We start from the raw sequence: 27905 nt of genomic DNA, 5'->3' as shown, positions 1-27905 counted from the left end.
AACCGTGAACAAAAGGTATGCAATGAGCTTATCTGGGCCATCTGTCCACTTCCCAATCTGATCTGGACCAAAATTACTGTAAGACATTTTGCATGTGGCATTTTGCTTGAGATTTATTCAGGGACGAAACTGAATTACATGTTTTCGCACAATTCCATAATGGACTGGCCATAATACACATTTCAATATATTCCTGCCCATTTTTCATAACTGGATTTATTTCATATGACTGCTGCTCTTATATTTTAGTCCTTATGAAACTTCCTTATTTTTTTCATGGCCTGTTGCTAGTATTGTGATGTTTCCTTTGTGTATTGCCGTTCTTAGGGCCTGTTTTCAAGACACATTCTGCACATGACCACTACAGTCTTCAGTCAGTCAGATGTCCCACTGCATGCATGCGTGAAGGTTGGTGGTGTGATCAGATATTGCATACCTTCATAGCCTATTGCTTTTTGGACTCATGTGAAACCTGGTGTCAATGTTTGGATTTGGAAGTTACAGTAAAGTCACTTTTCATGCTTTAATAATTCATTATAGGTCACTTTTTTGCCCTACTGGGGAAAAAAGCAATTAACGTTCTAGTCCTAATGGTCAATTATTACGTGACCTGAGTAGTGTGGTTGTTTCTTCCCCTGATTACATCCTATGTTGTTCCAGTAATGTCTGAATCACAGAAACCATGCAGGAGGGAATACAACATGATTGTTCCCCACCCTAGTGCTGCCCTTCTTAGTAGCCAATGCTGGTGACATGGGAAGTAATCACATAATTTGTGCCACACACATTGTTACCAGAGCAGCATACAGAAGCGGTGGCAACCATAATGCTCAGGCAAAGTAAGAACTAATTAAGCACTGGAACACACACAGTTACCCCATCTAAGCACACTGACCTCAAGTCCTTAGGATGGCACTGAGATTTAAGTAAACATGCTTAGGATGGAGCTGTTTCTAACTAGGTCAGTCAGATGTTTTTCCATTAGCAATCCTCTTTCAGTGTTTCAGTACAATCAGTGATACTTAATTTCACATAATATGATGAGTTTAGGATTGTGGTTTGAGATGTGAAATCCTTGTTTTTCAGTCATATAAATGAGAAAATAAAACTGATGTTGGCCCCGTTCACACGGAGAAGTTGGCATGCTGAAGACAAGGATGATAGGCGGATTTTCCGGGTGCGATCACACAGCAACATCTGGGAAGTGTAGTGCACCCGTGGCTAACCCATGGCTTGTTGCCGAAGATGCGGAGTAAAAAACCACCACATACAATGTACTAGTTTCCAGAAAATGCAGGGCAAGGGCAGGCATCTGATAGCGTTTCCACTGGAATCCTGTGGCATCCAGTGCCTGTCCATGTCCTGTCGCACACCGGATGGGTTTTTTTGTAAGTCTCCACAGGATGCGCATAAAGAATCATGCGCACGCACAAATGTCAGTGAGAAAAAAATCCCGTTTGCCACATAAGCGGCGCCTGGCGATTGCCAGTGTGATCGCGCCACGCCGCTTCTTTGCCATGCTGCAAGATAGCCGTGTGATTGGCACCTAACGACCTAACCACGGGAGCTTGACAGGACAGGTGATTGGGCTGCCGCGCATTACTTTGCTTTGGGGCAAACAGCCACGCTTCCCCCCCACGATATCCAGCCCATGGGACCGGGACCATTACAGATTTAGTATAAATCTTTGTAGCAACTTTATCAGTGAGACTGGGACGGTGGATAAAAAGACAGCCAGGTTGCTAGGACACTGGAGAAGGGTTTGAGAAGGCTGGAGAGAAGCATCTTAGAAACCTTTATTATATAGAATTTAGTTTCTGAAAAGCATGACCTTTCAATTAAAACTTTTTTATTGTTCTTCATGTGGATACCATGCACTTGGAGAGAGGTAAAAGAGCATCTGCTTTGCAACCAGAAGATCCCAGGTTCAATCCCTGGAATCTCCAGTTAAAAGAACCAGGTAGTAGGTGATCTTTGCCTGAGACCCTGGAGGGCCTGCTGCCAGTCTGAGTAGACAATACTGACTGTGATGGACCAAGGGTCTGGTTCAGTGTAAGGCAGTTTTGTGTGATAACTGTGTACATCGCAAAATTATTAAATCACCCTGATTGAGGCTTAGAAATCACAGAAATATAGCAAGTACCCCCCAAAGAGTAATTAGTATTTGATATTTATTCCAGAAGTTTCTTTTTAAAAAACACACACATCTTAATCAATGTAGGTATGTATGGAGCTGCTGAACATACCTGTAAATAAAATGTCCCCTTTGGTTGGGCATACAGCATTAAGAAGCTATAATCCAAATTCTGTTTTGTTCTCCACCTAAATAGAAGCGATAAGTTCTGATTTTTAAAAAGAGCTTATTTTTATACTTTCTGTTCTTTCTCTCTAGACAAACTCTTATCTGGACTCATTTCAATCAGGTTTCTGTCTGGAGTTCAGGATGAGATTACCTTGCATGACTTGGTAGATAAACTTCATGATGGGAGTGGGACTCCATTGATTTTTCTGGACTTCTCAAGCAGTGTTTGGTACCATCAACCACAGTGTTGTCTAGACAGACTGTATGAATTGGGAGTAGGAGGCCCACTGATCCACTTCTACCTTGGGGGTAGGGGTTAAGAAGATAATATTGGGAAACAATTGTTCCTCCTCATGGGAATTACCCTGTGGGGTTCTGCAGGAATTAATTTCTTTTCTTTAAAAAAATTCTGTATAAAATTGCTTGAAAAGATTGTTCAGGTGTTGCTGTGATCTGCAAATGACACCCAACTCTATTTGTCCTTTCCATCTGTGGTGTGGTGGTGTCATCCAGGAACAGCTGCGGGAATGATCCAGTAATGGGCTGAATGAACATAAATGAACTGAATATCAATCCAGACAAGATGGATTGGACCACTGATGGGATAGGTGGATATGTCTGTTAATTACTGGGTTGCTCCTGGATCTGTTATTTTTCCTGGATGCTAATGTACTGGCTGTGGCTAAGAGTGCCTTTCATCAGCTTTGGCTAGTATGTAAGCTGATTCCTTTCTGGAAAAATAAGGATCTAGCTACCAGAGCCACCTTCGGGGGTTGGGGGAGGTGAAAATATGCCCTCTGATGCTCCCTCCCACTTCTCTTTTGACACCTCATTCAGACACAAACAGGCTGTTGCTGTTGCTACTTGCTACAATTATTGCCTTACTCAGCCAGTGATGAGGGGTCTCTCTGTGTGTGTCTCTCCTTCACCCACCTGTGGCTGTTTTCTCAGCCAATGAATGCTACCATCAGTCTTCATGAATGGGGTGGCAGCTGCTCCTGGCCACCATCAGCCCTTGCTCACCTGCCTGGAAGGGTGGGTGAAGGAACAACCAGCAGCAGCTGCTCTGCACTCTTTTTCTTCCTAAGGAGGGAGAGGTTGCCAGTACCATAAATGGCAGTGCAGCACAGCTCCACACCAAAGTTGGGGCTAGTCCAGAACAGTAGTGGGCCCCCTTTGGCAGGATCAGTGGACCTTCTTGGAAGGACCAGGCCACTCTTCCAGGGGAACAATGGCAAGAAGTTTTGGGCAGCCAGAGGGAACAGGTGCTTTTTCTTTCTTCCTTCGCAGTGGAAATGAGGGGAAACAGGAGGTGTACCATTGTAAGTGGCAGAGCAGCACAACACAGCATTGTAAACAGGGCAGGACTGAGGGGGCTCATTCTTGCTACTATCTAATTTTATAGCTCCTGTTTTGAATGCTTTGACAGCTTCTCAGCTTGACCACTACAGTACTGTATGTGGCACTGCTACTGAAGAGTGTGGTGGTATGTCTTCTAAATGGGACAATACATACCTGAAGAGCTCTCCAGTTACGTTTCAAACTAAAACCCTTTTATGGCTTGAGTCTGCGATGTCTGAAGGCACAATATGCACCCCCTTCAATATGTACCCCCTCAGTTGCTGAGACAGGGAAATAAAGACCTTGGTGGCTTTCATTATTGCCAGAAAACTAACACATTGTGGCAAATAGGGCTGGGCATGAACCTGTTCATGAGCCAAAATTTGGCTCATACTAGGCCAGTTTGGAGCCCCCAAATATAACATTTACTGGACTTTTGCCTGGTTCGCCTGTTTGGGCTATTTAAACCTGTAAGGTTTAAATGGCTGTCAGACATTTCAGCCTAACAGCTGACGGGCACACTTGCCCTGCTGTTAGGCTTAAATGGCTGTGAACTATTTCACTGGTTGGTTTCCCTTTCCCCCTGCTTTCAAGCAGGGGGAAGCGAAATGGACTAGTGAAATGGCTGCCAGCCATTTCAACCTAACAGCAGGGCAGGTCCTTACAGCATGGTGGTTAGGTTTTAATGGCTGCAAGCCATTTCACCAGCCCATTTCACTCCCCCTGCTTCAAAGTGGGAGGAAGCTAAACAGACTGGTAAAATGGCTTGCAGCCATTTCAGCCTAACAGCTGATGGGCACACCTGCCCCCCTGTTAGTATTGTGGGTCAGCCAGGGCTCAGCAATAAAAAAGACTCCTCAAGAGAAGAGCCCCATGTAGCCAGCCTTGAATTAACAGAAGTTGATCAGCAAAAGAATGAGATGCCGGCTTGTCAGGATTCACAGCCAACAGCTGGTGCAGAGACACCAACATTCTCCAGCCCTGATTCAGCAAGTGAACCTCTGTACCTTCTACCTCAGTACCTCAGCCCACCAGTACTGCCTACACCATCAGAGTGCCACAGACAGAGGCTGAGACCAGAACTACAGACAAGAAGGCATAGTGCACACCTCCTGGCCTGATGCCAGCTGCTTGCTGCTGACAAAGATGCGTAGTTGCAGGATTACTTCTGACCAACTGGCTGCAAGCATGACCCTTAGGCATGAGGCTATAAAAACCAGCTAAGAGAGGCTGTTAGGCATGGATGCAATGCATACTATAGACACTAAGCCATTCTTGGAAGCCTGACCTTGGACTGAATGACTTTGCCTAGCCTGACTTCTAGAACTCTGACTTTGAACTGAACGACCTTGCCTAGTCTGACTTCTGGAACCCTGACTTTGGACTGAATGACCCCACCCTGCCTGACTTCTGAAACTTGGTACTCAGAGCGTGCAAGCCAGTAGAGTTAGGCTGAAATGGCCTGCCAGCCATTTCACCAGTCAGTTTTGCTCCCCGCCCCCCCCCCCCGCGGTGCACGTTTTCCCCCCCCCCCCCCCCCCCCCGGCGGTCAGTCATTTAAACCTAACAGCAGGGCAGGTCGCTTCCCCACGTGGCCAGCCATTTAAATCTAACAGCAGGGCAGGTTTAAATGACTGCGAACTTTGAAGTGAGGGAAGGGAAACATATGGGTTAAATGGCTAGCAGAGATCCCCCCCTTTCTCACGGCTGGGAGAAAGGGGGATCCAAACTGGCCAGTTCAGTTCAGGTTGTTTTTGGCTCAGTTCAGGGTTCAGTTTGGGTGCTGCCCCTAACCAAACTGGAATTTTTAGCTTCGTGCCCATCCCTAATGACAAAACAAGGGTTTCTTCATTTCATTGTTCCTTCTGAGTCACAAGTTCCTGCTGAGTCAGAAGAACTTCTGTGACTGTCATAAATGTCATAATAAGGACCTTCTGTAGACAGGTATTTTGATTCTAGCCTGTGCAGTTTTTAGCTTACATTTGCAGTTTGATTTGTTTCAAAAAGCAAGATACATATTTTAAAATACATAAATAAACCTCATTATTAAAAAAAAATGTTCAGTGAAGTTCTGCCTGAGAAGGCAGTTGTGCTGCTTTTCATACCTTACTCTGTCCTTTGAGTCTCCAAACGTTTCCTTCAGATTGGAGAGCTGGGGATAATAGGAAGCAGGAGGAGAAATAACCTCCAGGGCTCCAGAAAGAACCTCATCTGGGAAGCTAAAGAAAGAAAAACAAAATATAATATGCTCTGCAAGCAGATGTAAAGAGACACATATTACTTATAGGATAATGAATCTATATTTGTATGTGTTTATGAGCAGCTGGGAGTAAGCCTCATTGAATACAATAGGACTTACTTTCAAGTAGACTTGCTTAGAATTGCTTCACTAATAATGAAGGAACTCCTAGCATTAGGATGGTGATTGGGTACGTTTTTTTTTTTATGCGCAATATCCTGATTCGTCCTCTCTTCCCTATGCAGAGAGACTTTCTGGATAGGGACTTATCTTTTTTCCTAGCAGACAAGAGTCCAGCAACAACACTATCTGTCGCAGAATTTTTGACCTATGTATTGAAGTCACGAGTAATACTTTGTAAATCTTGTAAACCATGTTAGGACTGTTTTGTGTTTTTTGAGATATTGGGAATTTTGATTGATGTTGTTCTTTGTACCTACCCTTAAACTCTCCCCTGTTTGATTTATCTATGGTATGCCAAATAAAGGTTCTCTGTTCTGTTCTGTTTTTTTTTTTAAAAAAAAAAAAACAGAATAAGTCACAGATTCAGAAATATGTTAAGACAAGTGGGTGACCTACGAGATGTGAGGAGGAAACCTAACCCCTTCCCCCACTCTTTCATTTGGCTACTCACTTGCTAGCCAGCCTCCCCACACACACACACACCTGCAGTGCCACTACCTCCGGCTTTTTGGCTCATGAGCCGCCTGCAGGGACGTAGCTAAAGCCCTCCTCGTGGGGGGGCCCTGGGGAAAGGGGGGGCGGAGTGTGTGTGTGCGTGCAAAGCATGCGCGCCGCACACACATCACCGGGAGTGGCGTAATGCCCTCCCCCCCTTCTCTGGGCCTGACTGTCAGGGTCCCGGCTCTGATTGGCCGATGCAACTCTCTGCAGCCGCAGCCCGAGAGGAGAGGAGAGGAGAGGCGACCCCGGCAGCAACAGGCAGCGCCTCCGCCGCCCGCGCGCCTCCGAGACACAACGCGGGCAGCCCTCCTTGCCACACGTGCCTTTGCCTCTCGGAGAGCGGAGCAGCACGGCCGGCGCACGTGTGGCGAGGAGGGCCGCCCGCGTTGCGTCTCAGAGGTGCGCGGGCGGTGGGGGCGCTGCCTGTTGCTGCCGGGGTCGCCTCGCCTCTCCTCCCCTCTCAGGCTGCAGCGACTGCAGAGAGTTCCATCATCCTCCAGCCGGTCAGCCCCCCGCTTTTGGGTGGGCGGGGAGGCGGGCCCACCGCCGGGGGCGGGGATGGGAAGCGATAGGCGGGCCGCCGCCAAGGCAGGAAGGGCTGTGGCCGGAGCCGGGACCCTGACAGTCAGGCCCAGAGAAGGAGGCGGTGGCAGCGGCAGCACTGATTTGGGAGGGGGGAGCAGGGGAGGGGGCCCGCAAAACCAGCGGGAAGGCCAGGCCCCGTGGGCCCCACGCAGGCTACGGGCCTGGGCGCTTGGCAGCAGCTCCCGCTTCCCTCTCCTCCATCCTTGCTTTCTGCCAAGGGCAAGGGTGACGGCAGGCAGAGAGGACTAACAGGTAGGCAGACCCAGGGCTATTTTTGGGCAGGAACGCACAGGAGCGGAGTTCCGGCTGGCTCCCGAGGTGGCCACGCCCAGCAGGAACTCATTAGCATAATAGGCCACACCCAACAGCAGAAACTCATTAGGATTGGCTACATTAGGGGTGTGTGGCCTAACATGCAAAGGAGTTCCTGCTATAAAAAAAGCCCTGGGTCTTGACAACAAACAAGGTAAACAGAATAAGAAGCAAAAGGTGGGTGTGGCTGGATGACCACACTTCTGGTAACATGGGGTTGCAGCCTAATATGCTAATGAGCTGTGCTGTCAGGGTGGGGCCTAATATGCTAATGAGTTTCTGCTGTTGGGAGTGGCCTATTATGCTAATGAGTTCCTGCAGGGCTTTTTCTACAAAAAAAGCCCTGGGCAAGCCCATGACATAGCTACGCTCTTTCGCATCCCAAGCAAACATTGCCAGCATTCAGTACCTGTTTCCCCTGGCAGTGGCTGCCTTTTCCTCCCAGAGCCCCACCCCTTCCAGTGCATCTGTTAAGCAACTCCCAACATGGTGGCTGAGATCTTGTGGCCAAACATCATGAGATCTCATTTTTGTTTAACCTTTTAAAGACTGAAAAACCCTTTCCCTTTTGGAAAGATGTTCAGATTTTTGCTGCAAACCTGGGGGCTATCCCAGCTCTGTAGACAAATCTCTTTTCCCCTGTGCATGATTTAGGACCCACAGCTGAGACCATGTTGAGAATCAGATATAATGCTAATGGAATGAAGATATTAACTGTGGTACTCATTTCTCTAGATGCCATTTTATTCTACATCTTACACTGAATTTAAGTTTTCCTTTGTCCATACATCCATCACTTTTACCAAGCAGCAAGAAACAATACAATGTTTCATCTGTAAAATCTGTTTGAAAGGTTTTCCTGGCTAGCTCACCTATTTTACTGCACAAGCAGCCACTTCACCCCCACCCCCACCCCCGTAAAATATACATCTTTTGTGGGTGGAACAGTTTAAGAGGAACCAAAAACTGTAGTGTAATCTAGACCTTAATTGCATTTCATAACAAGGGCCTCAGTAGAGCCACAGTCACATTTGAATTCAGCCTTTCAAAGAACAATTATTCTGTGCTGATTGGCATCACAAAGAAATGGGTTGCTTTATTACATTAAAGTGGAAGGTTATAAAAAAATCCACAGTCCCTAGAAAAAAAGCAGAACAACTGCTCCAAGTAACCAAACAAAGGGTTTTAGAAATGCCTAGATATCAGCAGAGATTGCTCCTTGCTCCATAGCATTAAGGTCACTGAATCCAGTTTTCTATGTATGCAGGGGGTGCTTTTAAATTCTTTGGGAAGTAGTCTCAAATTCGAGCTCTCTAAGAGATACTTAAAGATAAGAAATATAAGCTAGACCCGCTGAAGTACAACTAAAGGATTCTGCTAAACTTGGTAAAACGAATGTTTCCCCCCCCCAGTCTCCTTGAGTGTTACGCATGACAACATTGGAATTAGTTACTTTATTGGCTATCTTTCCTTTTGTATTCATTACATTGTAGAGGCTTGGATGCTAAGCAATGGGAGAGGAATAGTGCTAGAAGCAGGCCACTCCCCACTTCCTCCCTCTCACTACAACCTTATGGTCGCCAACTTTTAAACTGGTCTGTTTAGAACCTAAACAGCATGATAAAAAGTAGAGACATCACCCTGCCAACAAAAGTCTGCATGGTCAAAGCAATGGTATTCCCAGTAGTCATGTATGGCTATGAGAGTTGGACTATAAGGAAGGCGAACACCGAAGAATTGATTCTTTTGAACTATGGTGCTGGAGAAGACTCTTGAGAGTCCCTTGGACTGCAAGAAGAACAAATCAGTCAATCCTAAAAGAAATCAACCCTGACTGTTCCCTGGAAGGCCAGATAATGAAACTGAAGCTCAAATACTTTGGCCACCAAATGAGAAGGGAGCAGTCACTGGAGAAGACCCTGATGCTGGGAAAGATTGAAGGTCAAAGAAGACGGGGACGGCAAAGGATGAGATGGTTAGACAGTGTCATTGATGCAACGAACATGAAATTGAGCAAACTTTAGAGGATGGCGGAAGACAGGAAGGCCTGGCGGGATCTGGTCCATGGGGTCGCGAAGAGTCGGACTCGACTGTGTGACTAAACAACAACAACTCTAGATGTCCCTTTAATTGCTGCAATTGATATTGTTTAGTTTCATGCCATAAAAAGCATCACTTGCACATTTCTGCATATGAAAGCTCTATTAAAGGGACAGGACATTTTTTTCATGGCCAATTGCCAACCTTACTTTCTGTGCTTCTAAAATTGTGCACCGGCAGTTCAGTGGACCCCAGGAACTGTGTGGGGAAAAGTGGGGGTCAGCAGCAAGAAGGGGGCAGAAATCAGCAAAAATCCCCCTCCCCACTGATGGAAAAGTCATTCCATCACAGGAGCTGCTGCTGAACAGATGGAATGGCACCTTAGGATCCAAGCCAGAAAATCTGTATTATTATTGATCAGTAAACTTTTACTTGTCAGGTATTTTAAAAAACGTGTTAACCTGATTAATGTTTAAGCTGTCATAGACTGTGACAGTATGGATAACTTACCTGCTTCTAATGTTTTCTGCAATGCTGTTAACATATTCTGTATCCACCTAAAAAAAAGTTAAACATCAATATTTCTGTTTTTTTCTGAATCTGAAAGTTATACTAAGTGCCCATTTGGGAAATCTGTATGTTCATTCATTTTCTTTGTAAAAAAATTAATGTAGCAAACTTGTGTTTATTGTGTGGATGCACTACACATTCCAGAGAAAAGACCTGCTTCGCTACAATTTTTTATTATGAATGTGTATTAACCCATGTACATTTATTTGTAATTGTTAAAGTACTGCTCTCAAAAAATCTTATACCTGCTAAATAAGTGCAATGAACTATGTCCCCTTGATTTGGTTCTCATCATTGAAAGGGCATCTGAGGTCATCATAAAAAGTCACACACTTTCTCTAACCTGCTGGTGAGAAAATTCCCATGAGTAACATTTCCTTGCCTCAGGATATCCATTATAGATAGTTTCCTAGTGTTCCAAGCTAGTGGCACTTGGATGAGAAATTAAAATAAAGAATTTAGGGCATATTCCCATGGCATGCCAAGTGTGTGCATATGTTCAATGGCATTGCATCTCACCACAAATTTAAAATCTTACTGAGATCACACTGTGTAAACACAAAAGTATATATAGAGAGGGGGGTGGGATTGCATCTGTTGCCCTGCCTCATCTGCACAGTCAGCCAAACATTTGCTTTAAAACTGGCTTCCTCTAATTAGGATACACTAATAGGGTGTGCAATGTATCTTCTTCTCCTTAAGAAGACTCTTCCCATTTGATGAACTTTCTGCATATAAGGACTTAGTTCCTATTGATGAATTTTTCAAAGGTTTTGGATTTTTATACAAGAAGAAACAAAGGTTGTAGTTTTCTGTGAAATTTATTTATAATTTTTCATATGTTATATGTATTGTACTGTTCATTTAAAAATACATTTAAAAATGAGCTTGTAAGAATTGTTGATTAGTAAGGTTGTCATGATTTAATCCCATTTGGCACATATGTTTCCATTATTCTCTTTCTTTGTTTTGAAAAAGATGTATGCCTGTTCAGGGATATTTAGACTCTGAAAGGTCTAAGTCTGCTGCATGAATTAAGGTCTCAAAGGTGGTTTACTGGGAATCTTCTGAGATTTAAAAGTCAACATATTTGAGGTCCCACAGACCTGAGACTGAGAAGTAAGGAAGCATAGCTTATACCTCTGTCTTACTTAAAACTCACAAGTGCAATCCTAAACTTGGTGACTAAGGCCTACTGAGCCCAGTGGGGCTTACTCCCTAGTAAGTGTGGTTAGGATTCCAGCCCTAGCCTTAACTTAGCTTTCACCCCCCCATGTTTGTAAAATACAGAGAGGTAACACGTGAAAGTGATAACAGGAAGTGTGATAATGAAAGACACCAGTGCTTCCTCTCATTGTGTGCTGGTCATGAAGACATCTTACTGAGGCTTGGTGCAGAGTCACAATGTTATAAGCTGGTAGGGGGAGGTATATGCAGGGAAGAAGGGGTGGTAGGCATCCTGGGCTTCCCAATAGCTCAAAAGGAAGTGTTTTTACTTTCTGTGGTCTCTGTTGTTGGTGCAATGTTATGCCTTCAATGGAGGTAGGAACCACCTTCTGAACTAGCATAGAATTCCAGCTAACCTTTGCTCCTCATCCACCACAGTTCCAACCCTGTCCCTTTTATCAGTGGTGTCTGGCTGTTGTAGGTTCTTCTGGAATTACATATATAAGCCGTGCAATGGTAACACTATCACTATGCCGGTATCATTTGCTACAGTAGCCTAATGTGTTCTGCTGCTGCAGTAGAGTTTTGTGGCAATCCTGTCCTCCCACAGAGGGTACTCAAGGATAAGATTACACTATTATATATCTTTTAAAATCAAGTGAGAGGCTTCCCATTTCATCAGGTTTCATTGTACTCTTGTGAACATTGTGGGGGTTTCCCCCTTTCTGTTTTACTGTACAATACTGGTTGCTGAAACTCAAAAGTCACTCAGATACTTTTTCTGAAGAAATACTTTTTTATGCTCAATAGTAATATCTGGAAAGATTATGTGGGCATAGATTGTAACATCATCTGCAGGAGGAGAAGAAATTAAGCACTTTTTAGACCCAGAAACGAACTTTGTGGCTATCATATGGCTGACCCATCATATTTGTTTCCTGCCTTTAATTAAAGAGATTTCAGGTGTTAGCCAAAGTTCACTTTTCATGAGAATAAGGAGGGGATTACTTGTGCTGATACAAAAACGCTTAAATAAAAGAGCTCCAGTTGCCAGTAAACAGCACAGATTGCTAACTATTATGTATAAACAGAATCTCTACATTTTTTTTCTGTTAACTCTAAAATTTCATAACGTCTTACCTCTGCTACAAAGATAACTATCACACAATCATTCTTCTGTTTTGCCGACATCTCATAGAAAAGGGAATTCAGTGTGTCCATCAAATAAGTTTGTTTTTCTCTTCGCACTGTGGGAATCCCCATTACCAGGGACACTACGCAGAGAAAATGGCACTGGTTCAAAATACAACTGCTTTTATTGATCATAATGATACAACAGTGGAGAGGATACAACAACATAATATTCTTAACATGACACTACAAATGATGGACCTGGTCACAGAAATCAATAAATTAGTTTAAATAAATTATTCAGTAAGATGGGAAAATGTCATTCATGCTTTATACCAGTGTTCCTCTACCTGTGGGTCCTGACAGGTCACGATGCCTGTGAAAGTGAGTCCCGGGCTTTTACAGTTTTCTTGATTAATTTTTTGTTTATTTTATGTGGGTCTTGTGGGTCACCATACCAAAAATGTTAGGAACCACTGCATTATAACAAGTCCTTGGCTATACCCTAACCTACTGGTCTGAGCCAATAGTTTTTCAGTCAGGATACTTCCTTATTTTGGACTAACTGCTTATTTCATCAGATTTTTGTATTTAGATCTCTTTTAATTAGACTGTCCTTTACTGTGAGCAAATTAACCCCCTAAATAGGAGAGACAGCAGCAATAACCCACACATTTTTATCAGCATGAGACTTAAAAATGTGGCAGGGTATGTGTTTTCAGTGAACTAGAAGCATTTAGGCAGAATTTTACAATAGCTTTGTGCTGAGCTGCCAGACTAGTCGTACAAAGTCATCCTTTTCATTCTAGGACCACATTTAACCTCAACTTGCTACAGAAGCCCTACTTTTCATTTTTTAAAATTATACTTTCCATTTGTCTGTTCTCTCCTTTCCTGCTCCTTTCTTTTTATCTCTTTCCATGTTTCATATCTTCCTGTGTTCCCTCTCTTTCTTGCAACTCCCTTTTGAAAAAAGTTAAAAAGAAAAATTATGGTTGTGCCTTTTTTGTGACCCACCTCAGGTCGGCCTGTGGTGTCCTGACTCACCACAGCAATGCTACAGCAGAGTATTTGGGCATATAGTAAAGAAAGTTTCAGGTGGGTAGCTGTGTTGGTCTGAAGCAACAGGACAAAGTCTGAGTCTAGTAGCACGTTTAAGACCAACAAAGTTTTATCCTGTGGAATACAACGCCACAGAGTCTATCCTCCAAAGCACCCATTTTCTGCAGGGGAACTGATCTCTGTAATCTGGAGTTGAGCTGTAATTCCAGGAGATCTCCAGGCTTCACCTGGAGGCTGGCATCCCTATCAAGAACTACCTCTTAATTGCTCACGTATGCAGCTTTTGGCCCATTGGTTCAAAAGGCGAGCATTCAGGTAAAACAATAAATATTATCTCCTCCAAATGCTAATGAACACGCAACAACAGACGGAGTCTACTGAAGAGTATCAAAGCTACATGGGAAGCACAGAAATTGTCTTCAGTTTTATGCACAAATTATTTTTAAAGAAAAAAAATGTACACAATATTCATAACAGTATATTTGGCCTGTCTTTGTAAGTAGATTTTCAAGCAACAATCAAATGCCACTAATTACTGTCAAATTTTGAAACCAAAACCATCCTGAGATACTTCTTAAGCACATGGGAGCTCTCACTCATATTTGATAGGCCCACAAGGAAAGATTTCCCCATTGGCTTCATTGTCAGGAAAGCTCCATGTGTGTATCTTAGGGTTACCAGCTGCAGGCCTGGACCCCCTGGGAGACTTTGAGGAGCACTGCATGGGGGGGGATGACATTGTTGACACACCAATGTCATTTTCAGGTAAAACCCGTAAGTGCTCTAGAAATACTAGGGCATCAGTGTCATCACTTCTGAGTTTTGGCCGTGACATCGACGTATCAATGACATCTTCCCCCATCCCCTACCACCACTCACCTGAGCAGCATCAAAAGCCCAGAAGTGGTGACGAGATCACCTGTCGTAACAGGTAGGTTGGCAACACTAGTGTATTGCCACTTTGATTATGTAACACAAGAGTTTATAAGGAATCTAAGAATTTTTGAGTGAGCTGATGGAAGTTCCTGCCATCAAAAGAACTGTGTGCTTGCAGGTCTCACATGAGCACAGAACTCTTGTGCTGGCAAAGCTCTCTATACATATCAGTGGAGAAGTGCAGGTATGAACAATCTCCACCAAAATTAATGTCTCTAGCAAAATTTAAAGTGTTTTAGAAAGAGTAACATTATGCATTAGAGTCCCTATGCCAACACAGATTACTAGACCAGGCAGGGCACATTTGTACATTTAAATTTTAAAATACCAAACATTAAATTTTATTCTCACCTCCAGTTCGTCCTTGCCCAATTACAACATTTGGGTAAATGCCATCTTCCTGCTCTTGGAGATGAGGTAGATAGTACTGAATATTTGTAAGATGTACTGGGAGTCTGTTGGAGACACCCAACATTTTCCACTTTGCAGAGTCTTGAAAAAGAAAGGGGAAGAGACTGACTCTTCAACATCTAACCAGTTATAACTGAGTTCCTGCCTTCAATGACAGTATTATATACCTACTATATTAACACGACCGTTGTTAATGTTGTGCTAGCAAATCAATGGGTTCAACTGCATGCTTACAAATACATGTTTGAAGGAGCAACACTGTGTGATAAGATTGCCTTTTCCTTAGGGAAAAGTTACTCTTGGTGCTTCAGTCTAATCCATACACCAACATCTAGACCAGGTTTACACAATGGGGTTTTCCACTCTTTTCCTTGATGGTGCTTGGTTTACTTCTGGAGAAAAACATCAGTCACTTCTCACTTTTACATATATGAATTGCATTGTGAAAGTGTTCATTTTCTAGTATCATTACTGTTTCAGGGTGTTTCATGACCTTGTCTTCATTCAGCATTGCAAAGCATGACTTGTTTTCAAGGTATTTCACACAATAACCTGTAGCATGGAGGTAAATTGGGGGTGGGGACCAATATTCCCTCTAAGCTGTGGAGTCTTGTGAGCAAAAATTCTACTTTGTGAGCTACTGGCATTAAAGTTGTGAGCGAGCGATTTGGCTACGGCATATAAATTAGTTTGCTCTGGAGCCATCCTTCCTGAGCTAAGACAAAAGTGTGTGAGGCAGAGGCAAAAATACTGTGAGCTAGCTCACACTCACTCATCTTAGATGGAACACTGGTGCCCAGACCCTAGGTCATACTACCAAAAGAGAGAGAATTGGAATTTTAATTCCTGGTGGCAGCAGAAAACTACCAAGTTTATATACACAGAGAGTGTTTAAAGGTGAAACTGTTTCCCCTATAAGCAAGGACCTCACAGAGTGTTGGCACTTGCAGTGGGATGTAAACACACTGAGGAGGAAAACATGTATTATATGGGATAAAAATTCTGCGAGAAAGAAAACTCTGAGAGAAAAATGGCAGAGTTTCTGGGATTGAAGAAGGAGGCTCTGATTCTGAAGTGCAAAGAATTAAATTTACCTCATGAAGGGAAAAGTGTAGAAGAGCTGAGAGTTATATTGATTCAAAGCACTGTGGAAGCTAGTAAAACCACAGCTGAGAAAAACCCTAAGGGAATGTTTAACCCTAGTCCTAGGGCTGCCAAGCCGCGGCAGGGGATCCGCACGTCTTCACAGGATCCCTGCCGCGGGGGACAGCGATACGCGTTGCACCGCCGTCGCGCCGCGGCTTGGCAGACCTGCCTAGTCCAGGATATTTAGAGTTTTTGAAACAGAAACTGAGAGTTGAACTGGAGCTCAAGACTAAAGAATTAGAACAGGCAACAGCACTTAAAGAAATGGAAAAGGAAGCAGAATTTAAAGAATTAGAACAGGCAACAGCACTTAGAAATAAAGAAATACAATTGGAAACAGAAAGATTACAATTAGAAAGACAGAGACTTAAATCTGAGAAAAAGGAGGGAAACCCGGATTTCAGATATGAGTTTCCTTGAGTTACACCAAAAGATTTCATAATGTATGTGGCAGGAGAAGATCCACAAATCTTCTTGTCTACTTTTGAAAAATCTGCTCAAAATTGGGGAATACCAGAGACTCAATATATGAAGTATTTGCCCAGTTTAATTAGAGGGGAATTGGCTGAAATTTATAACACATTTCCCTCAGATAAGCCTGTTGTCTATGCTGAATTTAAGGAGGCAGTACATGACAGATTCAGATTAAGTGCTGATTCCTTCACAAAGAAATTTAGAAGCCTAGTACCTCAAAAAGAGAAGTTATTTAAATAATTTAGTGCCAAGCTAACAAACTATTTTGATAAATGGATTTCATCGGCCAAAGCTGACTCTAAAAAGGGATATTTCCCTGTAGCAGTTGTTTCAGACCAGAAAATATCAGTAATATTAGGAAGGGATGTAATGGGAGCAAAGGATGGATTCAAATATGTACAGACTGAAAAGATTTGCCTCAAGGCAAACCAACAGGCCCAGAAAGCAAGCCCCTAGGTATCTTAACAACGGACACAACTGCTACATTGCAGAAGGAAAGGAGAGAGACAGACTCAGAATTCCCTGTTAGGACTGCTGAAGTATCCCAAGAAAAAGGAGGATGTATAAATGAAAACTCTGAATTTAAGAAAGAGATTAAAACAGACCCTGAGTTAAAGGTCATAAGAGAGAAAGCTGATCTGAATGCAAGCTGTAAAGATATGGTGGTCACTATTGGAGCTACTGTACCAACTGGCTCTGAGCTGACTGCTGCAGATGAAGTGCAAGAGTGCCACAGGCTAGAATTAGCAAGGATGGAGAAAAAAAATCTATTTTTAAATTCCCAAAATCAGTCTTCCACAGGTACGCCAGTTAAGATCAGTGGACAATTTGTTTGTTGTAGTTCAGGAGTTCAAACATTATCAGCTCAAAGATACTAAGGAAGAAGCTCTAAAGCAGGGGTGTCAAACTCATTTGTTATGGAGGGCCAGATATGACATAAATTGGACTTTGTTGGGCCAGGCCATGTGTGTCATAAAATGTAAGGCCCAGTAGCAGAGATATAAACTTTATAAAGGACACAAACACAAAGATTTTTTTTTTACTTAAAATAAAAACATGCCTGAAACATTAGCATTCTTCAAATATTTTGTTTATTTAACAGTCTCTGATAACTGACACTTCTTGCTCTGAATTATTGCATCAAAATGTCTGTGCTGTAGCAGTCTGGGAGAGGGAGGAGCCTCAGCCCAGTGCAGGGAGCAGAAGCTTGCCTAGCTATCTCTCCTGAGTGACTGAGAGAGTCTAGGAAAGCAAGCTATGATGCAACAGCAGCAGCAGAACTGGATGAAGAAGCAGGAGACAGACAGTCCCTTGAGGGCTTGATAGAAGCCCTCTGGGGGCCTGATTTGGCCCCCAGGCCACATGTTTGACACCCTGCTCTAAAGGATTTAGAAGATCTAGCTAAGAAACTGCCTTGGAGTGACCCTTTGCAAGTATGGAAACTAAATACAAGACTTAAGAAAAAGAAAATGAAACTGAAAAACAGGCTGAAACAGAATATTGATGTTGGAACATCCAGTAAAATCAAACAACAACCTAGCGGAGAAGACCAAAGCCGAGATGACCTCAGCCCAGCAGTAAAACATCCCAGAGATTACCGCAGCCCAGCAGAAAATCATCCCAGAGATGACAGCTCCCTAGCAGAGGACATCACTTAGAAGAAAACAACACCCCAACAGAGTGGGACTGTGAGTTAAAGAAACCACAGACTTTAAATTAACAGCAACAGAGGAAAATAATGAATTGAACTTACAGACTAAAAACTATAAGAAATTCCGTACATCAGAAGAGGCTACACACAGCTCTTTGGAAAAAGAGATGTGTTCCGCTTAAGAACGGGGGGGGGGGATTTGTAATGATTTCATGTTTTGGTGTGTGTGTTTCTTTAAATGGTTAGTTTGACTGCAGTATTATGAGAAGAGTGATAGAGGGAGACAAGTGTGATTTGATTGGCTGCTGACTGAGAGTGTGGGAGGAGGGGTATCTGAGAGGATTCTGTGTGTCTATGAGGAGATTCTGTGATATGAGAGAGACAAGTATGGAAGAGTTTTGAAGAGAGTCTGTGTGACTCTGAGAGTTATGGAGGATTCTGTGTGTAAAGTTTGAAGAGAGAACATAGTCTGTGTGACTTTGGAAGTTTTAGTCTAATTCTGTGCGAATAAGACCAACAGTTTAGTCTGTATGATTAAGAGAGTTGATTCTATTCAGTGTGAATATATCTATATATATGAGATAGAGAGAGATTATACTGAATGTATAAGTCTGTCAGAGTGGAGTTTGGAGCTTGAGAGACTGTTTGTAGCACCAAGGTTTGCTAGTTATATTTACAAGTTCCTTTCTTCAGCAACTGTTCAAAATAACCAGAAACCTACTTTGTTCTTAACTACATAAATCAACTTTTGTTTAGACTTATCCATGAAATCAGTACAGTACTTCCTCAGGACCACATAGTCCTCTGAAGTGCCCAGACCCTAGGTCATACTACCAAAAGAGAGAGAACTGGAATTTAAATTCCTGGTGGAAGCAGAAAACTACCAAGTTTATATATACAGAGAGTGTTAAAGGTGAAATCGTTTCCCCTATAAGCAAGGACCTCACAAGCTCTGTCTACAGATACTTGGAAGCAAAAGGGTGCTCTTTGCAGTTTGCATTGCAGGCATTAAGTTGATGGAGACATGCACTTGCATCTGGATTAAGGGGCAGAAATTAGAAACTACTCATAGGTGACAAAAGAAACAGATGACAATGTGCCACCCAATTGACCTTGGATCTATCATTTGCCTCTATGCAACATTCACACTACATGTATAATAAACTGACCTCTAGCTGTTCTTCATTTCCTGTGGCTCATGTTTGCAAGCATACAGTCCCAGTTTCAGTCCCTGGCACCTCCTATTCAAAGGGTCCCAGACAGGAGGACCTCACGGAGGTCAGACAGATGCCAGTTGGCAAGCACAACAACAGAGCACTCCTCAGAAGGGTAATACCTTTCTAAATCTATTGAAGTTGATTGCTTTAGAAGGGTATAATTTTGTTTAGGATTGCACTGTAAATTGGCCAAATACAATTTGTGACAAATACTTTATTGTGACCACAAACCAACACTTGGAGGCCATGTAACCATAAATACGATGGAAAAGCAGGAAGAATAAGCAAGCAGAAATATAAGCAACAAGCAGAAGACAAGACATGGATACACATTCCTGGTGAAATCATGGTGTGTTCTTTCCAGCTTCTTAAACTTACAGTGCCACATGCACTGAGTGCCGCAGATGGCACTTCCTTCCTCTCCCCACTCTCATTCCCCCCCTCCTGACCATGAATGAGCAAGAAAGAACACTCATATCACCAGGAGCCAGAGAGGGGGTGTCTGCTGCTCTTACATTGTCAAGGTCTAACATCCTCATCCATCATTCTGTGACCATTAAAACGCAACTGGGAAAACTTTGCAAGAAAAAAACCAGCCTCAGTGGCAACTGAGTTAGACATTCAGTTTTTAACAAACAACTACTGTGAGAACAGAAATATGTCTGGTAAAATTAAGGGGAAGTCAAGTCTAAAACAAAGTGGAATGCATGTGGTTTTTGGTATCTGTCTTTAAAGATTAAACTCAATGAAAGCTTCTCCTTTAAATACTTTGAGCATGACTGGAAAATAAAACTGTAATAATATATTTCAGAATCATCTGTTTTGTTTGGGGAAAAGTGTGTTTCCTCCACAAAATGTATGCATGCATCTGATGCTATCTATCATAACTGTAAATAACCAACCCCATGGTTCTTCTTAAATTATTAATATCTCTAGAATCATCTGCTAAAAGCAGCTGCATAAACATTCCACCCTATGTGGAGGACAGAAAGTTCGAAGGTCTGCGTTGGTTATAGTCAAGATTAAATTGCCCCAAAGCATTTTTTATCTTTTTATACCACATGATAATTAGGCTGCATTAAGCTGTCATGAACAAATCTACCTTGCATGCTCCCATCCCTCCTCACATGTGGAGTGTGACAGAAGGCTTCCTGATTTCAAAAGTCTTGAATCCAACTCCAGTTTGCCATGTTGCCTTATGCAAGGGCTCGGCCAAATTAATGTTTGTCTCTTCCTCACAAACTGGGATTTTAAACTGGGACCTACTGCAATGATGTACTAGTTCCCAGCTTTCTTTTTTTCTTAAAAAAAATAAGTATCTTGCCTTTTTTGTAGAGTTATCAGGAGAAAGGTGCATACCACTGTTGTCTGCCTTGCGTTACGACACATCCTGATAAAGTTAGCAGGTCTCTTTATAATTTTAAGGAAACAGAAGTGTTTTTTAAAAAAGGTTATGAAAGTCTTAGAAGCAAAAAACCTCCAACACAAACCTGTAACATTTGTAGAAACGTTGGTCCGCTCACCAACTACTCTCTTGATTTCATTCAAAACACTGTTCAGTTCATGGGATCTTTTTCGATTTTCTTTTTCAGCAAACAAGAGTCTTTGGTGAAGTTCCAAAAACTGACTTTGGTACACATCTAAACCAGTTCCTGCAATTGTAAAAATATATATATATATTTATGGAGCGATCAGCTATGGGACACAGAGCTGCAAACAGCAGAATGGAAACCAGTGAGGACCCAATACACTGAACACTGTTTCGTAGAAGGAAATGCGACTCATATGCCTCATATTGGCTTTATGGGCCTTTATGTCTGCATTTATGGTTTTATAGATCAATACCTTTGTTCCTGAGTGAAATACAAATCTAAGCTAATTTCTCATCCTGCTAAACTTTAGTTGAAAAGAAATGCAGGATAAGATAATTGACCATAAGCTTCCTCACCAACACATAGTAAAATCAGACTACAGATTGATGACCCTTTTTACTTTTATGTTTCCCTAAGGTGCCCTATGAGGAACCAGTTAAACATGCCACTGTTACAAAGCTTCACTGATCACTGAACAAAACACAGCTGAAATGCACAGGCTTTGTCCTATGAAATTTCATTAACTGACAATGAAAGCTTTGGTAATTTGCTTCAGTAAAATAGACTTGAACATTACGGGTCTGATTTTCAGTTGTGCTCACAGAACGATATGACTGCATACATACACAACAGCCCGTCTTCCAGGGTGGATCTTACATACTGTACAGCACTTATCAAATTAATGTATAATTGATGTTCTGTATAAGTTATTAGCAGCAAAGGCAATCTTTACTCTCTCCACGTCCCCAGGGTTGTCTGAGCCATCCAGTTTGCCAAAAAAATAGTGAAGAGCACCTAATGTGGTTCTTTCATCTCCAATGGCACTGCACCCCCATTCCCACTCAGACAACAGCATTCCTGGGCCCACAATGACATTTCTGTTTCCTTTCCCTCTTCCTGTCCTTTCATAGCTGACTCCCCTGGATCAATAAGGAAGTGGAAAAGAAGGATATGATGTGGCTGTTGTAGGCAGATGGGATAGCAACATTATGAGAAGGAAACTCAGGAGAAGTGGCAACCAAGAAAAAAGTCTTAGTCAGGCAGCAATTATGCACTGGCACTTTGGAACAAACATGATGTTGGTTAAATTATTCTCTTGTACAGAAATTGGCATTGTTTGACCTTATCAAACATATGAGCAGCCCAGCTCAGGGCGGAACTATACTTTATGCATAGTTCTGTGAGCCTTTTAACAAATATTTGGGGAGCCTGAGAAAACTGAGCAGAAGAAAGGATTAAAAAGCTGGTACATAAACATACATAAGAGTTTCTAGAGTTGCCAACAACATGGAGAAAAATATCTTGTGTCCCTTTAACACAGGCTAATGTGTGGAAAAGGACAACTGAAGCTTTTCATGGCACAAAGGTAAAAAACATCACCTCATAATGTTTACCAGGTGATTTACCTCTGGGCCAAGAAAAGCTTCAATTGTCTATTTCTACACATTGAGCCTCTGTTAAAGGGGAAAGATATTTTTCTCCATGTTGTTGGCAACCCTATTATTCCCACTTTCCAATGGCTGCATTTAGTTAAACTTGGCTAAAAGGATCCCCCAAATACTGATAACATATATGCCTACTCCTAGGGGTGCGTTCAGACGGGGTGTTTCTGCCGGCATAAACTGCACCGGTTGGAACCGGTGCAGTTTATGCTGGCAGAAACGCGATCACACTTACCTCCATCTTTCAGATCCCTCCGGTGGACGCCCGCTCACACGCTGCGGGCGTCGGCATTTTTTTTTTAAGCACAGTTTGAGCATGCACATAGGCAGCCATTCACAGAATGGCGATTTTTGCGCATGCTCAACCCCCCCATTACATTTAAACTTTAAAGGAAAGGACTTACCTTTAAAGTTTAAAGCCCACCTGGCCTCCCTGTAGTCCCGGACTCCTCCGGGAAGTTAAACTAATGGCTTTTTTTTTCCTTAACAAACGCTCGGGGCTAAGTTTCGCCCGAGCGCATATCGCTTACTTTAAAAAAAAAAATGGCGGGGGAAAGCCGGAAGCCTCAGGCTTCCGACAGAAGTGTCTCTGCAACGTTGGAGAGCGATCAGACGCCGGGGTGCACCGTTTACAACCGTTGTACTCTGGATACCACCACTTGGGGACCTAGTGGCAGAGTACAACGGTTTAAAGGGCTTTACACCGGTTAGGGACAGGAGGCAGATGTTCGTCGTGTGAACGCCGGTGAGTACACCGGTTGCAACCGGAACCCTAATCGATGTAAAGCCCCCATCTGAACGCACCCCTGGAGTGTCATGCAATCTCTGTTCCCACTGAGGAACATACTCACTTAAGTACAAACCTGTGTGTGTTTCCTTTAGCATGTACCACCCATAGAGCTGCCCAAGTGTGTAAAGTTAACCACCAGCCTGATCAAACTATGGCCCCGGTCACACGGCAAAGTTGCCGCGGGAGAGGCATGGATGGTGGGCGTATTATCCGGGCGCGATCACACCCCAACATCTGGGAAGTGGAGCGCACCCGTGGCTTACCGCCGACAATACACGTTAAAAAAACTAGTACCTCCAAGGTACTAGTAAACATTTGCCATGGGCTGCCTCCAGACGCTCATGGTGTGATCGCGCCGGCGCGCAGCATTCCCCTCTGGTCCCTCGTTTACCCGCCGGCGCTGAGGAAAGGACCCGTGGTGTGCCGCCGGCATGTCTGATCGCGTAATCGCGGATCAAACTGTGCTGGAACAATTAGCCACGCCTCCCTCCTGTGATATCCGGCCCGTGTGACCGGGGCCTATGTATGGTAGGACTAAGCCCCTAATTGCTTCTCTACTCAAATGGAAATCAGAGGTATGCAAAGAGTACAAAGGTGAACAATTTTACTATCAAATTAGCAGACGAATGCTGTGTTCAAAAACCACTAGGTGAGACTTTTGGGCAACAACATCATTAAATGAAGCTATGGCAGTTCAGGGAATATTGTTGTTGTGTTAATTGCACCTCTCTAAACCACTGGGGGGGCATGATCCACATATAGATCATCAGGGACATAACAGTTCAACAGCAATTCTCAGTTGAAGGAGTGCAGTTTTAAGAAAGAACAAAATCAGCTACTGGGAAGCAAGGAAGAGGGGTTTATTTGGATAACTTTTCTGAAAAATCATTGCAAAAGTTAGTTTATATTAAAAATAAAACTTCCTGTGTAGGAAAAAGTAACCCTCCGTATGCCGGTGAACATAATATCATTTTGTGCTAAGGTTGCCAACTTCTTAGCTGGTCCATCTAGCTGTCCTGTTAATACCAGTTTGATCTGAAGCAATTATCAGGTTATGCTATTTAAGCTCTATGCCCAGAAAAGCTTCAACTGCTCATTTCTGCTCATTAAACCTCTGTTAAACAGACACATCATGTTTTTTTCTGGCTAGCTGACAATGTTATTTTGTGCCCTACAATAACTACATTGTTATTACTTGGACATGGGGAGGGATAATGCCTGAGTGTAATACTTAGGTTGTTTTTTAAAGAGCAAAACAGTTTTTCAAAAATGAATTAGATGTGATGGCAACCTAGCAGTTTATTTCAATGTGGATCTGCCCCACTCATGTATATTGTGAGCCTGGTGATCCAGCCTTCTGAAAAAAGGGGGTACATAGGTAGGGTTGCAAACCTCCAGGTCAGGCAGTGAGATCTCCTGGAATTAAAAGTGATCCCCGGACCACACAGATCAGTTGTCCTGGAGGAAATGGCAGCTTTGGAGGCTGGACTCTATAACATCACATCCCTTCTGAACACCTTCCCCAGGCACTGCCCACGAATCTCCAGGGATTTTCCAGCCACAGTTGGCAACCCTAAGTGCTAAATCTTCCCTTTGTTTGGCCTTTATCTCCATGCAATCTGTGCCCCTCCCCCACAGGAGCTTTTTAACCTGACTTGCTTGGTGTTTAAAATCAGCTGAAAGTACAGTGGTATCAGTGGGCACCTCTCAGTTGAACGTCCCCTTTGCTCAAAAACTGGACACAGACTCCACTCTCTGAGACTTTACAGAGACATATCTGCCTGCATCGTACTTGATATTATTGTTATTCAGTCATGAAACAAATAAAGAAGTATGCTGGTATGTGGTTGGCAAGATCTGATAGTACTGTGCAGTGTAAAAAAAGTCAGATACAATAGAGTATAATAATTTATTCATTTCCAAAGAAAAACTATGCATCATAATAGCCATGAATGATTCCTAAAAGTGGGCAGATGATTTTTATTGTGTCATTGTTTATAGATATAGATCAGATGTCTAAACTAGTCCCATGATAGTCTGAGCAGTACTTTAATTTTTTTTAAGTGCTTGCAATATTTTCTGAACAAAACCATGCAGCATCCCCCCCCCCCCGTATTCCAGATAAGAATCTACAGTCAAGAGATGTAGAATTGTCAAAGGTCCAATTAACCCTATTCCCATCAACTCCATCAAGTTTTAAATAGTGATATGAAGAATACATCCTAGGACTTTGTGTGATCTCACACTGCTCTGGGAACATACCTATGAAGGTCTGCAGTTCAGCATCTTAACCACTGAGCCACCGTTCCTTGCTGGCCTTGGTAGCAAATTTAAAATACCTATTCAAAGAACTGGATGTGGTTTTATGCTGTTTTTACATGCCTCACTTGTTTTTATAGCAAGGATATTATTATTGGTAATTTTTATTTCTTTTTATGATTTTATGGTAGCTTTTCTATTCTGTGAGCTGCCTCAAGCAGACCTCTGTACTCTTCTAAATACATATATCACTAATAACAATATAGTTAATGCACAATGCAACAATTTTTTTTACCTGAATGATTTAAATTATACTACCATGGGAAGAAACTGACATTCTCCTCTGTAAATATTATCCTCCTACTCAGTACTTGACTGTATGATGATGGGTGAGTTTAGTAAGCTTATCTGTACAGAGTCCCCTGTCTCATATCTAAAGAAGCTGGTTTTTCATGTGCAGGGCCAACATACCATAAGAACATAAGAACATAAGAGACGCCAATGTTCGATCAGGCCAAAGGCCCATCTAGTCCAACACTCTGTCACACAGTGGCCAAAAATACCAGATGCCACCAGGAGGTCCACCAGTGGGGCCAGGACATTAGAAGCCCTCCTACTGTTGGCCCCCCCAAGCAAAAAGAAGACAGAGCATCACTTGCCCCAGAGCCCCTATCTATACCTTGTGGCTAATACCCACTGATGGACCTCTGCTCCATATGCCTATCTAATTCCCTTTTGAAGCCGTCCATGCTTGTAGCCGCCACCACCTCCTGTGGCAGTAAATTCCATGTGTGAATCACTCTTTGGGTGAAGAAGTACTTGCTATTATCTGTTCTAACCCAACCGCTCAGCAATTTCATGGAGTGCCCATGAGTTCTTGTATTGTGAGAAAGGGAGAAAAGTACCTCTTCCCCTACCTGTTCTTTCCCATGCATAATCTTGTAAACCTCAATCATGTCACCCCTCAGTCGTCTTTTCTCCAAGCTAAAGAGCCCTAAGCGCTTTAACCTTTCCTCATGTCTAAAGAAGCTGCCTATCTAATGCCTATCTAATAGCTTATGCCTATCTAATAGCTGCCTGTGATTGCTGGCCCAAGCAGGAGCTTTGCAGGAGTGACAGTGCTGCATATATAAGAACCAAGAACCTGGCTCAAAGATGGCATTATGGAATTTTGCATTGGTACATGGTTTATTCATGCCTGGTGTCATATTTAGGTCAGCCCTCACTCAGCCAGTAAGATTAAATGACAAATTAGCACCCTAATATGGGATCACACTTTTGTTGTCTGTTTTAAAATACAGGAGAAAGGAGCAGATAGGGAGGGACAAAGGGGCATGCCTTGTCTTGTTATATCAGAGAGAAGGAACAAATTCTAGTTATGTTTAAAACCATAGTCTCTCACTTAACCATCAGGGGCAGGGTAGAGGCAGGCCTGGTCCTCTCCCTCCTTCACTCTTCCACACCTTGCCTGATCATGAAAGAGGAGAGGATGAGGAGGTAAATGGTGCTACCTGCCATGCATCACAGGGTGTGGAGGATGGGCACTGCTGCTACCTGCCCCATTGCTAGATGATGAGGATAATGGGCACCACCATGCCCCACTGCCAGACCTCAGTCCACCAGTGGGGGATAAGGAGGACAGGCAGTGGAATCCAGCCTCCCCACAGTGCAGGCAGGCATCTTGGGCTCCATAGCCACTGATAGACTAAGCCTCCTTGAATCTATCTAATCCCCTTTTAAAGCTGTTTACTCCTGTGGCCATCACGACATCCTCTGGCAGCAAATGCCATATTTTGATCACTCTCTGGGTAAAGTAGTATTTCCTTTTGTCCCTCCTGAACCTACTGTCCATTGGCTTCCTTGGATGGCCTTGAATTCTAGTATTTTTGGAGAGGCAGAAAATTTCTCTTTGTCAAATCTCTGCTCCATGCATAATTTTATAAACCTCTATCATGTCCCTCCTTGGTCATCTCTTTTCTAAACTGAAAAGTCCCAGACTCTTCAGCCTTTCCTCATAAGGAAGGTGCTCCAACCCCCTAATTATCTTGGTTGCCCTCCTCTGTACTTTTTCCAACTCTGCAATGTCCTTTTGAGAGATACGGAGACCAGAACTGTGCACAGTATTTCAAATGAGGCCACATCTTAGATCTATGCAGGGGCATTACACTATTGGCCATTTTATTCTCAATCCCTTTCCTAATAATCCCTAGCATAGAGTTTGCCTTTTTCACCACTGCAACACTTTCTTTGAGCTATCCACTATGACCCCAAGATTCTTTCCCCCCTCAGTCTCAGAAAGCTCAGACCTCTATTAGCTTATATTGAAGTTGGGATTTTTTGCCCCAATGTGCATCACTTTACACTTACCAACACTGAACTTCATTTACCACATTGTCACCCACTCACCCAGTTTGTGGAGGTCCCCTTGGTGCTCTTCACAGTCAGCCTTGGTTTTCACCATCCTGAATAATTTGGTGTCATCTGCAAACTTGCCCACTGCACTACCCACTCCTAGTTCCAGATCATGGAGGAATAAATTAAAGAGTACCCGCTC

At 43.0% G+C, this 27905-nt stretch overlaps 1 protein-coding gene across 1 annotated transcript in view; it reads right to left on the bottom strand.

The window, feature by feature from the left end:
* The window catches only part of MGAT4D (MGAT4 family member D), a 76689-nt gene that overhangs the window by 26950 nt on the left and 21834 nt on the right, over positions 1 to 27905 (bottom strand). The window contains exons 2-7 of the mRNA XM_015411576.1: positions 20759 to 20920; positions 14721 to 14861; positions 12381 to 12514; positions 10014 to 10060; positions 5749 to 5862; positions 2247 to 2322 (exon numbers count right to left, since the gene is read on the bottom strand). Of these exons, the coding sequence (XP_015267062.1) occupies positions 2247 to 2322; positions 5749 to 5862; positions 10014 to 10060; positions 12381 to 12514; positions 14721 to 14861; positions 20759 to 20920 (674 nt within the window). The remainder of the gene's footprint in view (positions 1 to 2246; positions 2323 to 5748; positions 5863 to 10013; positions 10061 to 12380; positions 12515 to 14720; positions 14862 to 20758; positions 20921 to 27905) is intronic.

Source organism: Gekko japonicus, unplaced genomic scaffold (assembly GCF_001447785.1).
Source record: "Gekko japonicus isolate JY-2015 unplaced genomic scaffold, Gekko_japonicus_V1.1 scaffold11, whole genome shotgun sequence".
NCBI lineage: Eukaryota > Metazoa > Chordata > Lepidosauria > Squamata > Gekkonidae > Gekko > Gekko japonicus.
The sequence above is the reverse complement of the archived record's forward strand: the minus strand, read 5'-3'. Positions and strand labels throughout refer to the sequence as shown.